This window comes from Triturus cristatus, chromosome 7 (genome assembly GCF_964204655.1).
Source record: "Triturus cristatus chromosome 7, aTriCri1.1, whole genome shotgun sequence".
NCBI lineage: Eukaryota > Metazoa > Chordata > Amphibia > Caudata > Salamandridae > Triturus > Triturus cristatus.
The window spans coordinates 281,915,971-281,930,491 of NC_140590.1; the positions used below are offsets into that span (position 1 = coordinate 281,915,971).

The window sequence follows — 14,521 nt, forward strand, 5'->3', positions numbered from 1 at the left end:
CACTACAAGCTATGAGCAGATGCTTACATGATATATATTACTTTTTTAAATTATAAACCTAATTGAAAGTATACTTCTAGGCAATTTTTTGAAAATTTAATATATTCTTTCTTCTAAAAAATACTCAGAAAAGCTCTTCCTCAAACATTTGTTAAAGGAAAAATTAAAGAAAATACGGCCAGGGTAGCTGTAGCCTTTGGAAGCTAGAAAACAGGTGCTTCTTGTTACAGAAAACACACACTACAGGTAGCTAATCATGCCCAGTCATTGACAGTTACTGTAATTCTTTTTTTTCTCGCTCCTTGCAGCTGGATACTGGAGAAATCTGGGAATTAATTTTACTTGAAACCTTATGGACCAGAAAGTGTTTTGACCATTTCCCAACTGAAAGTGTCTTTTTGTCAGATGTCCAGACTGTGGTACAAAAAAAGCCAAAACGGATCTGCATAATCTCTGTTGTTTGTCTTCCTGATACTCATCTTCCAGAAAAATGTAAGTTATATCAGAAGATTTCTAGAAAACACTTAATGACAGAGAATATCAGGCTCATGTCAGAGTAAAGGTGTAAAGAATCTGTCTCCTTGAAGTCTGAAGACCTTGGAGAAGGTGCTCATTCTATCTTGGCTCCTGCTTCTGTCTCTGACAACAACCTTAATGGGGAAAAAAAGATGACATCGCCACAGAGTGTCTTAACTTTTTAAGATACAACTCCTGAAACAACTTCCACATTGTACGTCTTCTTCCATCAGATTGTAATTACCTATTCTTTGAGACATGCCGCCAGCAAGGATATCACCAGTCAGTGACTGTAATAGCCCCATTCCGGGGGTCTTGGGGCTCACACTTGCATGGTTAGTGGGTGTTGAGTTTGGGCCTGAGATAGAACTCAAGCAGCAAGGTCAGACTAGCCATAAGCACCACACCTACACCACTGCTTCCTAGACTGATTTTGGAGCAGCTATGCTTGCCTTTTGTACAGTGCTGGTACTTATGGCAATGCTGTGCTGCCCAAGAACACAGGCCCCTCAACCGAACCAACAAGACAATTCAAACACACTGTGCAAATCCAGGAGAACCATTTAATTAGAAGGGGCGTGGCCAAGCAAGATGGCGGAGTAGTCGCACTTTCTGAGAGCTCCCGCTGTCTCTGTATCCTTTAAGCATCCTGATGGTGGTAAACGACCCATTACTTCCCGCATAATCCGACTCTCCCCTTTCTTTGTTCGGTAGCGTGTTACTGGAGCACTGTCCTTTTGTACCGTGGGTTACGGAGGGTCTCCAACTGCTGCGGTTGGAGCCAAGCGGCCATCTTGTGGACTCTGGCGGCTTGGTGACTGACCCAGTGTGGGAGCGGACGTGCCTGAGCCATCGGCTTGATCAGCTGTCGATCGCCTAGAAGTGGACTGCCGGATGCCGCTGGTGGACTCCTGCTGATGGGCGCCATTGGTGGGCGGCACCAGAAGTGGGCTGCACGGTCCCGGCCAGCTGCGGCTGCTGGAAGAACCGGGGGTGTCCCTCTCCTGGCCACCGTGCTGCGGGTTGGTGAGATCTGCACCGGGGCTCCTGGGAGGCGCGTGCCCCTCACGCCTGGCGACCTGACAGCTGTGTGGCAATTTCCTGTGGCTCCCGACACTGTTGGCGGAGGACTGTGCTGCAGAGACCTGGCCTGGCCATGAGGGGAACTGCGAGGCGATCCACGCTAGGCCGCGGCCTAAAACTATATCCTACGGGTCGTGGGCGTGATACCAGGTGAGCCGGTGGGTGGAATATCTCGGCAGCGGCTTCCCACCCAGAGAAACATATTCCACTGATCATTTTACTGCAGCAACCCTGCTGGGAGTGAGGGGCCGGCTGATATTGAACACTAACACTGCCCTAGGGCGCATGAACCTCCTGGAACTGCTGACTGCCTTGCCACGGAAGGGGGGAGAACTGTGGTTGGCCATACACACCCTAAGGCAACAACCGGAGACCTACGTGTGTTTGGGACATATGTTTGGGATACCCCTTTCCCCACCAGCGGTAATTGGCGACGGAAACCACTACTCATGCCACAGATAACAACTTGCTCTGCGCATTAGTAGCATTATAAGTGGCTGGCTCACTACGAGTAATAGATCCGTCATCGCCAACTATTGCAGACATAAGTTATACGCTGCTTGGGGCCTTCCTTGCTGCTGTTGCTCGGCCGCTCATCAGCCATGCTCAAGGATAAAGGGGAAAAAAACGGCCCAGACCAGCAAGATCTCCAATTATGCCCAGCCATTACCATTGGAATACGGGCCCCAATGTCAATGCTACCCACGGACCCGGAACCACCAGCGCAGAACACTGATCAGCCTCCATACAAAGCCTAGGTGCTAACGGCTATCCACGCCACACGGGATGAATTGAGTACCAAGATTGAGTCCGTGGCTTTTGACTTGAATCTGCTTTGTTGCGAATTGCGGAAAGTCGGAGAGCAAGTAACGACCACCAAGCAGAATGTGGTTACGCTACAGACAGAGATACTTGCTCTCAAGGACACAGTGCTCAGTTTGCAGCAGAAACTGGTATGACTGGATGCACAGGCCAAAGACGCTGAAGGGCGGTCCCGGCGAAATAATCTCTGCTTTATCGGATTCCCTGAGAAAGCAGAAGGCCCATTGACAGAGCTGTTCCTGGAGGAATGGCTGATCGACATTTGAGCTCCAAAGAAACCTTCACCCTTCTTTACAGTGGAAAGAGCGCACCGGGCACTGATTTCTCCCCCCCACCCCCCTCTCTCCGAAGCCGGGGGCGCCTCCCAGAGCTATAATAGCTTGCTTTCTCAATTTTCGAGATCGGGACTTACTGCTGCAATTATCACGCAACAAAGGCCAGCTGCATTATTAAGGGCACCAAATCTCTATCTACCCGGATTATACACAGAGGCTGCAGGAGCAAAGGCGATCCTTTTTAGCCGTGAAGCGTCCTATGAGCGACCTGAACCTTCGATACAGTCTCTGATTTCCGGCGAAGCTACGGGTGGAGTACCGCGGCAAATCGTTATTCTTTTTCTCGGCAGATGAAGTGACGGACTGGCTGGACGCAAGAGGTTCACCGGGGGCCTGTCTGGTTCCCTCCACGATGTCGCCAAAAAAGTCTGAAACTCGCAGTCACTCTAGAGGTCGCCGGCGTCTGGGGCAGTCACTGAACGCCGCTAAGAGCCACAGTCCTACAAGAATCCGGGTCTGCTCAGATGGCACATTACAGGCATCGGACATTGTACCAGATTCACGACCATTGTCACCGGGGCATCCGTCGATCAATACTGTGAGCGTAGATGCAGATGTTTGAGAGGGGACTGTGTCGGAGTATTTGAACTGCTCGCAATCCCACGGCATATGTATGCTGCATACTTGGTAAGACTGAACTATTAGGGACAGGGGAGGAGACATTTGCATATAATAGAGTTTATCACAGATCTGCAACTGATGGCGGGGACTCAAGCCCCCCCACTAGAGGCTGGTGTCTGTCGCTGGAGTTGGAGGCGTGTCCTCACACCTGGACAGCCAACCATCCACTTACTTCAATGGGGAAGGGTGGGAAGGCAAGGATAACGGAATTTCTTTGTTTTCTACCTTCTTGAGGTTCTAAGTTGGGGAGTTACAGCCGGGAATGGGGCGACACCTACATAACCTACACCAGGCTACACACGGCAGGGGTGGGGAAATCTGATATTGCCCAGGGTGTGGGGGGGGGGGGGAGTTGGGGTAGTTCTGTTTGCACATCACCAGACCGTCCTTTGTAGAGTTCAGATTAGTGGAAATACTGTACTGTATTCTTTGTTGGCAATGATCACCTATGTGACCAGTTAAATCATGTAAGATGGGCCGACAAGCGAAATGTGCTGGGGCAGCCACCATGAGTAAATTAATTACATGGAACGTGGGAGGCATCGCCATTCTTGAAAAACGTAGGTGAATATTTGCTTATTTGAAAAGATATAAGGTGGCGGTGGCATGTCTCCAGGAGACACATGTTTGGGGGGATTCTATAAAATGTTTGAGGGAACTATGGAGGGGTCAAATCTACGCCACTTCCTACTCTGGCTTTGCATGAGGGGCCCTTATATGGATAGCACTGGGGGTTCCGTTTCAGCACTTACGCCATGTGATGGATCCCGATGGGAGATATGTTATTTTACATGGGAGACTAGACGGGTCAGAAATATGTATAATTAATGTGTATGCTCCTAACAATGACATCGCCTCCTTTTTTGGGGATCTCCTTGCGATGGCCTCCCCCTATCTGGGAGGTCCGATACTATTGGCCGGGGACTTGAACTGTGTACTAGACGGCACCCTAGATAGGGACCCTCCAAAGTTACACACCAATCCAAAAATGACCACAGCACTCCAAGGGATGGTACAGGGGCTACAATTGCGAGGTATATGGAGGGAGCGCCACCCCACAGTGAGACACTTTTCGTGCTATACTCCGGCCACACAAACTTCCAGTAGGCTGGATCACTGGTTCCTGTCCTCAGATTTGGGTTGCAGCGTGAGAGGGATAACATATCAGGCAAGATACCTCTCGGACCATGCCCTGGTCCTGTTTGAATTGGGGACCAGAAGGGTACGACCCGACACAACCCTCTGGCAGCTTAACAACGATGCATTCACGGACCCGCCCTTTGTGGCCACAATTTCCACTCAGCTAGGCAACTACTTTCAGGACAACTGGGGTTCGGCGTCGAGCCGCGATATGGAGTGGGAGGCCATGAAGGTAGTGATCCGAGGCATACGTATAAAGGCCACGTTCGGAATACGAACGCAGTTGGGAAGGGACGTAGCTTAAACTGGGGAGACTGGAGGCCGAGATTACTACAGCCCCACAAAAATTGAAAGAGTGGACCGAGGCCAAGGAAGCACTTATGACGAACCTCAGCAGGTTAGAAAAATATACTTAAACAACATATAGGCATCTACTTTATAGGGAGGGTGACCGGACTGGGATGCTCCTGGCACGGTTAGTTTAACAAGAAACGTCTTCTACTCCGATATTACAGATGAGGGATGAGACGGGGCCCTAGTATACACACAACATGCTATCTCAGAGGCTCTGGCAATCCACTTGGAACGAGTATACACTAACCGCTCTGATCCAGACCTGGAGAGAGTGGGAAGTTACTTGGACGGGCTGGGGCTTCTCCAGCTTACCTGGGAAGAGCAGGAAGCTCTGGGCACCCCGATTACTAAAGCAGAAATAAAAGGTGCTATAGGCTGTTTCAAGGCAGCCAAAAGTCCGGGCTCCGATGGCCTGCCTGTGGTGTTCTATAGGTGCTTCAGACAACTCTTGGTGGATAGACTACTGGAAGTCTACAACGAGGTGTTGGACAGGGGTAAGCTTACACCTACCATGAGTGAGGCACGTGTCGTCATGATCCTTAAAAAGGATCAAGACCCTGATTTACCAGGCTCCTATAGACCGATATCGCTGCTAAACATTGACTTTAAAATATTGAGTGGTATCCTGGCTGAGCGCCTCCTCCCATTGATGAAACGCTTGGTTCACCCCGATCAGTCAGGGTTTATACCTGGGCGGAACACAACCTATAATTTAAGGTGGCTTGTGCACGAGTGGCATGCTTCTGCTCTGCTGGAAACTGACGCTGCGATCGTGTCCCTAGATATACACAAGCATTTGACTCAGTTGAGTGGCCGTATATGTGGCAGGTTCTGAGACGGATGGGAGTGGGTGCGCAATACCTCCGGTGGAGTCATTTACTTTACGCGGCCCCCATGGCCAGAGTGCGGGTGGGTAAAACAGTGTTGAGATCAATAGCATTAAAGCGAGGCACCCGGCAGGGACGCCCACTATCACTGTTACTGTTTTGCCATTTCTATGGAACCCATGGCTATACGGCTGAGAACAGTTATGGATCCCTGGGGTATACGTTGGGGACTACTAACCATGTGGTATCGCTCTATGCTGATGACACATTGGTTTATTTGATACGACCGGAGCACTCGGTCCCACTACTTGTAGCCGAAATGAGTACGTTTGGCAATATCTCGGGATTGTGTATCAACCCCGCAAAATCTAAATTGATACGAATGCGCAGGATGGTGGTGGCTACCCTGGAATCGAGGCCACTCCTGGCTATACCGTGGACGGAAGAAAGGACGAGATACTTGGGGATCTATCTAGCGGGCTTCGCCGACACCTTCCATAGACTTAATATCAATCGGGTGGTGGAGGGTCTGAGGGGCTCCATTCGCTTCTGGGCAGATTTGCCGCTTTCACTAATGGGACGAATAGCGATCATTAAAATGATTATACTATCGCGCTGCCTATATACACTACAGCACTCTTTTTTTCATGATTCTGCGACCCTACTTCAATACGTTAGAAGTTTTGTTTGGAGACCTATTATGGGGCAGGAAACGTAGGCGCGTGAGTTTAGACATTGCAGAGAACTTGGGGGATGGGGAGACTTGAGGTTCAGAAGCTAGAACTTTATTACATGGCCTCCCAGCTCCAGTTTGCGGTTCACTGGTTCGATGACGAAGACAATTGGGAAAAATCCCTTCTGGCTGGAACATACCGACGGAATACACTTGCGGGGCTATTGATGATGGGAGGGGTGGTCCCCGAAGGCTACCCGTATATAATACGTCATGTAGCTAAAATGTGGGAGAATGCTGTTCGACTGGTAGTCCAGCACGCTCCGTACGTGCCGGACATGCCTCTGTGGGAGATCCAACCCTTTGCTGTGATTGCCGATTCCATTTCGATCCGATGTTGGAAGGAGGGGGGTTGTCTACTTTTGGGCCGAGCCCCCCAACACTAATCTACTAGTGACAATGGTATATATAGCACTGGGGAGACACCTTGTCTCTCACCTCGACCGAGCGTTAGGAGACGACATTTCACAGGAGTCGTTAGGACTGCAACACAAATGGGACTCGGTACTGCACACGCCTCCGACAGCGGCGGAATGGAGGAGGGTACACGAAGGCGTCCATAAGGTTAATGCTAATGCAAGATTTAAACTACTTCATTACAATATCATTCATCAGAATTACTTAACCCCGCGCACCCTCCATGTGATATACCCACACCGCACGGACAACTGTCCTAAGTGCGATGCTGGGGGAGCAGAGTTTTTACAGATGATCTGGCAGTGTAACAGAATCCAACCCTACTGGGACAGTGTTTTGGCGCGTGTGGGGTGGGCTATACCACGCGAGATCAGACCGGTGCTATTAGGTCTACTACCTATACCCAAAAATATGGCACTGAGTAGGAAATTTGTGAATCTGGGATTGTATTAGCTAAACGACGAGTAGTTATACGATGGTTTCAACACCAACCACCGACACACACAGATTGAGAGACATGAAGTGGACAAAGGCGGAGCTAGTTAGGATGAAATTTGTGAGAAAAGACGAAAAAGCAGAAGATAAGATGGCGTGGAACTCTGATAGTAGACCTCCAGGGGGACCAAGTTCCAGCCTCCAAACAAGATGAGCAGGGAAACACCACCAAGGGTGACAAGAGTACTACAAGCCCAGGCCGAGAGCTGTCAATGCGCTAGTAGATGTCACAGACCACATTGAGGGTGATCATATAGTTATGAACCATGTTGCTCCAAGGGACGGGAATATGGGGGGGGTCATGTTTACGTGTATTGAAGTTCTACAAATTATTGGCTATGAAGTTTGAACACACCACAATGTTTTGAGCTGTTTTCTCTCAGTTTATGTAATGTGCGGAAGTACCTCCACGTGAATATATACAGCTTAATTTGACTGAACTGTAACTGGAACCTAGAAGAGTATTGTAAATTGATTTGTGGTACAATAATGTGTGCTGTAAAAAAGACAAAATGCCAATAAAAAACAAATTAAACACCATTTAATTGGAATTGTGGGGCAAAGTACTAATTAGTGGGAAAGAATCTGTTGGCCCGTGACCTTGTCAGCCTTCCCCAGGACTACCCAGATTCCAACCGTTCCACAGGAGACCTCAAGTACTAATTTCTTTGTTTGTTGCACAAAGGATATGAAAGAGGTTGCCTCAACTTAGTAGCCCTCTCTGTTTCCCCAGTAATCACCCAAAGTTATCAGTATTCCCAGGATAATTTGCCACTGTATGTAATATATGTGGTACTGCATTATGTGTCTTGTGAGTAAAGTACTTCTACTTTTTCAAACATTGTAGACATTGAGTTTGTTAATTTCTACTGGTTGATTGAGTTTGGAGTCAAACGCCAGGCCACTATCCCAAGGCTTCGACTGTTTTATCTTGAGCGACCTTTGACACTGTCACCAGGCAGGTCGCTCCCCTCACCGCCACGCAGCCCCCTGCATGAACTGTGACCCTGTGCTGCTGCCGCCCGTGTCCAGCCCGCCTCGCCGCACCTCCACTCGTATTGTCTTGTCTCCCTCCTCTGTGCCCTTTGCTTGTTGCACCCTCTCCTCTGTGTCCCTTTTTGATTCTGTACCCCCCTTCCTTGTGCCCTTTCGATTTTGTGCCCCTCCCTTAGTCGTCCCCTGCCTGTTTCCCGCCGCTGCGTCCCTGCGGCCCCGCCCCCTCGCCTCCCATTGGCCGCCCCGCTCCCACCTCCCAGCTGCTCCTCCCTCCCTCCCTCTGACCCTCATATGGAGGCCGCGCAGCGGACGCGTGCAGCGGGTGCGCCGACGGCACGCCAAAGGCAAGCCCGTCTGCGCCCAAGGCAAGCCCGTCTGCGCCCATCCGCACCTGGACCGCGCCCAGCGCCAGAACCCCTGGCCTCAGCCGATGCCAGGGCACCCGTCTGAGATACGACACCGCCGCCCTCAACGCACTCAACACCGGATGACCACCCGCCTGCTACCGAGCCACCCCGAAGCGCATCCACGGACCCTTCACCTGTCAAGCCTGCAAATTCACCTGCCTCCGAACCTGCCCGCCAGACCAAGCAACAACAACAACCACCTCAGATGCATCCTCCTCAACACACGCTCCGTCCACAAGCACGCCGTCTAATTCTGGGACCTCCTCGACACAACAGCACCTGACGTCGCCTTCCTCACGGAAACCTGGATGATCGCTTCCTCGGCCCCCGACATCGCCATAGTCATCCCGGACGGCTACAAGATCACCCGGAAGGACCGTGTCAACCAAACCGGAGAAGGAATCGCCATCATCTACAGGAACACCATCAACATCCCGACCAACGCCGAAGACACATTCACTGACGCCGAACACCTACACTTCCAGATTCACACCGACCCCAAGACCACCCTTAGAGGAACACTCATCTACAGACCCCTGGGCCCGCGCACACAATTCAGCGAAACCATCGCCGACTTCATCAGCCCGCACGCCCTAGCCTCACCAGAATACATCCTCCTAGGGGACCTGAACTTCCACCTGGAGAAAAACGACAACACCACCACCACCCTGCTTGACAACCTCGCCAGCCTCGGACTCAAACAACTGGTGAACACCCCCACCCACCTCGCTGGCCACACGCTTGACCCCATCTTCTCCACCGGCAACCACGTCTCCTTCAGCCACTCCACCGGACTACACTGGACCGACCACAGATGCATTCACCTCACCTTCAAAAAGACCACATCCCACCACCGCACGCAACAAATCCCCCGCAGATGCTGGAGCAAAATCACCACTGACCAGCTCCTCTCATCACTGAGCCAGAACCAGCCAGCCGACACCGCTGACACAAACGACGCAGCCCACAACCTCACACAGTGGATCATCAACTGCGCCGATGACCTCGCCTCACTGAAGAACCCCCCAGGCAAGACCAGCAACAGGAAAACCCCTTGGTTCACAGACGCCCTCAAAGAATCAAAAAAAACCTGCCGAACCCTTGAAAAAACCTGGCGCCACGAACGGACAACAGAAAATATGACAGCCCTCAAGAACGCCACTCGCGAACACCACCAGCTGATCCGCACCACCAAAAGGACATCGTTCAAAGAGCAACTAGACAACAACAACCACAACAGCAAGGAACTCTTCAGCATCATCAAAGAGCTCTCCAACCCCAGCGCCAGCAACAACGACATCACACCGTAACAAGACCTCTGCAACTCCCTCGCCACGTTCTTCCACCGCAAGATCGCAGATATACACGACAGGTTCGGACTCCGCCTCCAGTCACCGAACCAACGACCCCCACCATCACCCTCGGCGCCTGGACCCCCATCAGCACTGAAGACACCACCCACATCATGAACACCATCCACTCAGGCTCCCCCTCAGATCCATGCCCCCATCATATCTTCAACAAAGCCGACATCATCATCGCACCCCACCTCCGGAACGTCATTAACAACTCCTTTACGTCAGCCTCCTTCCCTGAGAGCTGGAAGCACGCAGAAATCAACGCCCTTCTGAAGAAACCCACAGCGGACCCCAAAGACCTCAATAACTTCCGCCCCATCTCTCTTCTTCCCTTCCCAGCAAAAGTCATCGAGAAGACCGTCAATAAACAGCTGACTGCATTCCTCGAGGCAAACAACTCGCTCCACCTGTCCCGATCCGGATTACGAGCCAACCACAGCACCGAGACCACCCTCATCGCAGCCACCGACGACATCGGGACCCTGATGGACAGCGGAGAAACAACCGCTCTCATCCTCCTAGACCTCTCGGCAGCCTTTGACACCGTATGCCATCGCACCCTAACAACCCGCCTCTACAACACTGGGATCCAAGGAAAGGCCCTGGACTGGATCACCTTGTTCCTCTCCGACAGAACCCAGAGAGTACGCCTCCCTCCCTTCCGCTCAGCGGCCACCGAGATCATCTGCGGCGTACCCCAAGGCTCCTCACTCGGCCCAACCCTCTTCAATATCTACATGAGCCCCCTCGCCGCCATTGCACGCAAACACAACATCAACATCATCTCCTACGCCGACGACACCCAGCTGATACTCTCCCTCACCAAAGACCCAGCCACCGCCAAAACCAACCTCCAGAAAGGAATGAAAGACGTCGCAGAATGGATGAAGCTCAGTCGCCTGAAGCTGAACTCAAACAAGACGGAGGTCCTCATCCTCGGGCAATCCCCATCCGCCTGGAACGACTCCTGGTGGCCCACAGCGCTGGGCTCCGCGCCGACATCCTCGGACCACGCACGCAACCTAGGATTCATCCTGGACTCCTCCCTCACGATGACCAAGCAAGTCAACGCCGTCTCGTCCTCTTGCTTCAACATCCTGCGCATGCTCCGAAAAATCTTCCGATGGATCCCCACCGAAACCAGAAAGACCGTCACCCAGGCCCTCGTCACCAGCCGACTGGACTACGGTAATGCCCTATACGCAGGAACTACAGCCAAACTCCAGAAACGACTTCAGCGCATACAGAACGCCTCCGCACGACTCATCCTCGACATCCCTCGCCACAGCCACATATCCGCCCACCTGAGAAACCTGCACTGGCTCCCCGTCAGCAAAAGGATCACATTCAGACTCCTCACCCACGCACACAAAGCACTCCACGACATGGGCCCTGAATACCTCAACAGCCATCTCTCGTTCTACACTCCCACCCGCCAGCTCCGCTCCGCCAGCCTCGCCCTCGCCACCGTCCCACGGATTCGCAGAACCACTGCAGGAGGGAGATCATTCTCCTACCTGGCAGCCAAAACATGGAACTCCCTCCCCGCACACCTACGACTGACCCAGGACCATCTCGCCTTCAGGAAACACCTCAAGACCTGGCTATTCGAGCAATAGCCCACCACCCTCAGCGCCTTGAGACCCTCACGGGTGAGTAGCGCGCTCTATTAATGTATTGATTGATTGAGGGTGTAGAGATGGTGTGGAATTTGTGCTCAGTTTTGGGCACAATAAGGTAAAGGGATCTAATCCAATCTGAGCCCAGTAGCCCAATGTATGCCCTGCAGCACCTGAAAATGTTTGCATAGATGGTATTCTAAGCAGGATCTTAACTCTATACAAACGAACTGGAGCACCTGTCTCTAAATGGTCATGATCAGATACTGGTGAGGCGTGCTTCCTTACAGGAGCACTGCAGTATTCCAGCCTCTGTTTGCAGCCTGTTTAGCTGCATTGCCCGTTCGTTGAGCTTTCTTATAACAAAAGGTTTTTAAACGTTTTTTTCTTGTCATTTTAATTAATCTAGTGATATGTTCTAATTATGATCGTTTTTTGTTGTTTTTTTAAACAAAATTTGGTTAACGCAACCTTTAGATCAGCTCTGCTTTTCTAAGGCAAAGTATGAAATTATGTATTTTGTATTAAAAAAAAAAAGCGTATATTGGCGGAACTACTCACTACTTATAATTTCAATGGGGAGTTCCTTGATGGAGAAACAGGATTACAGGTAAGCTACTTTCCCTTGTTCCTTGATCGTACGACTAAAGGACAAGCTCTACAGGCCACTATTCTTTTATTGAGGAAAAGTTTTCATCATGGCTGTCTATTTAATGAAAAACGTGTTCCTCTTTCCTTATCACCATTTTTACTTGTCCGACATTGATTGTATTTTGTTCCCTGACACTTATCCTCTGTTTCCAGAACGCCCATCCTGCAGCCCCCGCTGGCAGACTGACCGGAAGACCAGAAAAGGAGCAGTTGTGTTCGGGAGGACCCTGTCAATCATCCCAGCAAGTAAATCGCTTCAGTGTGCACAGGCCAAATCATCCTGAGCCCGGATCTTCCCTTTTGAGAACCATGCTAGCTGGAAGGAAATCCACTCCTTTATTGCATCTCCGTCGACAAAACAGAGCCTCATACCACAGAAAGAAACCCTCCATCTAAGCCTTGGTGCTGCAGTTTTAAGTGTTATATCCTCCCGTGGCACTTGTGGTCTGGACTGCGCAGTGGCAACACCCTGGTTGCTTTTGGATGCTCGGCTGTTGCATGCGTCTCATCAGAGATTTATCCTGCAGTTTCATCTCCCTGATGTGTATGATCTTGTTAGTGTGGCCAAGACTAGTCAATCCCTTGATAGCTTCTACTGTTGGCAGGTGAAAGTGAAAACACGTGGCTCCCTGTTGTCTTTTTTTTCTTTTTTTTTTACAAGCATTTTTGAGATTGTAGTGTCGACCCACTGTTGTCCGCTTCAGTCCAAGACCGAGTTAGTGGGCCCTTAGGCACCACAACTTCATTCCCTGTGCAAGGACTCTTCTCGGAAGTCTCATCGTGCTCCTACCCGCAGCGACTCTTGCCAGCAGGCCTGCTTTTGTTTAGGGCAGAGGGGACACTTGCTCCATGGAGACGTGGGTTGTATTTGGATCGCGATTACTCTGTTGAGCTCGGAGGGACTCCTCCCTCTAGAGCAGTATTCTGTGTTTGCATCTTGATAAATCTTTGGCCCGGTGTAAGGCGAGAGTTAAAGGATTTTTGTAGCATTTTTTATATTCTGGTTTAAAAAACGTATTCCCCTAACAGGGACTCTGAAAGCTAGCACGCATGGCCCTGCTAGAGGGGGTGTGTGGTGTGCGAGATGCCTCAAATCTGTCACTCTTCTGTAGGCTAGACATGCATCCTGCCCAAAAAGGAAGCTGCCTTGATTGAAGATGGAATGGGCGTTGTAGGTCAGTAAAACTGCTCCTGCTGCCACGGTATGAGCATGGGTGGGCAGGGTGCAAGCGCAGGAAGAAGAAAGGACTTGATGCAGCACCGCTCTTCGGTGGCCCACTCCACCTGCAGTTTACCACTGCATGACCCATTTGTGGGTGGAATGTGCTCTATACAGCTGTAAAGTATTCACAACAAAAGTGTGATTTTGTGTTTCATCCAGGCCGCCAGGGATTGGTTTCTTTCACTAGACCGGCTGGGGCCATGTTGCCTGCATGAACTTTTTGTATCCTTTTTATTCTCCATACGAGTGTGGATTAATGGAAGGCAGATGCTCTCCACTGTAATGAAACTGGTCTAGAAAATAAAGATCGTTTGGATTTTTATTGCTATTTTGCTTTTATGGTTCTCATTTTTATTTCACCACCTTCCTCTGATCTGTTTCCTGGCAGCAGTGTTTACATCTAACATGAACATTACCAGCTCTAAAAAAAAAAGTACACTTTTAAGAACATTTCCCATTTAAAATGCCAATTTTAAGAACAATACTAATTTAAAAAGAGCTGTTCGAAGAGCGTTCCCTCGCTGTAAATATTAACATTTTACAAACACGTCCTCCCTAAGAGCGCTGTGTAAGAGCATTCCGTATCTAAAAATAAGCAAGAGCATTCCCTTCTTTAAAAATGACCTGTGTTGAACATTACCTCTCTTAAAAAGGCCAGCCTTTGAAATTCCAACTATGTTGTGAATGTTCTCCCTTCCGGCACGTACTACCGAGCCACAGCTAGTCCCGCCGGCCATTACACCTCACGCGCTCCGTTCACCTGCAGGGTGCGCCCGAGCCAAGCGGAAGTGGACATTCCGGACAGCCTTTTAGCTCCAGTCAGATGTACGCTATACAAACGCAGTAACAACCAGGGGAATCTATTCAGTTGTTCGCTCTGGCATACTTATTGCCTGTGTATTTTGACAGTTATATTCCTGTTATA

The 14,521-nt window shown here is 50.4% G+C and overlaps 1 protein-coding gene across 3 annotated transcripts in view; it reads left to right on the forward strand.

Moving 5' to 3' along the window:
* Nucleotides 1-13,924, forward strand: part of LOC146809428 (kinesin-like protein KIF18B) — a 332,980-nt gene extending 319,056 nt beyond the window's left edge. For all 3 annotated transcript variants that reach the window (XM_085616276.1, XM_085616275.1, XM_085616274.1), the window contains exon 16: nucleotides 12,528-13,924. In XM_085616276.1, the coding sequence (XP_085472402.1) occupies nucleotides 12,528-12,658 (131 nt within the window). In that variant the 3' untranslated portion in view covers nucleotides 12,659-13,924. The remainder of the gene's footprint in view (nucleotides 1-12,527) is intronic.
* Nucleotides 13,925-14,521: the final 597 nt, after the last annotated feature.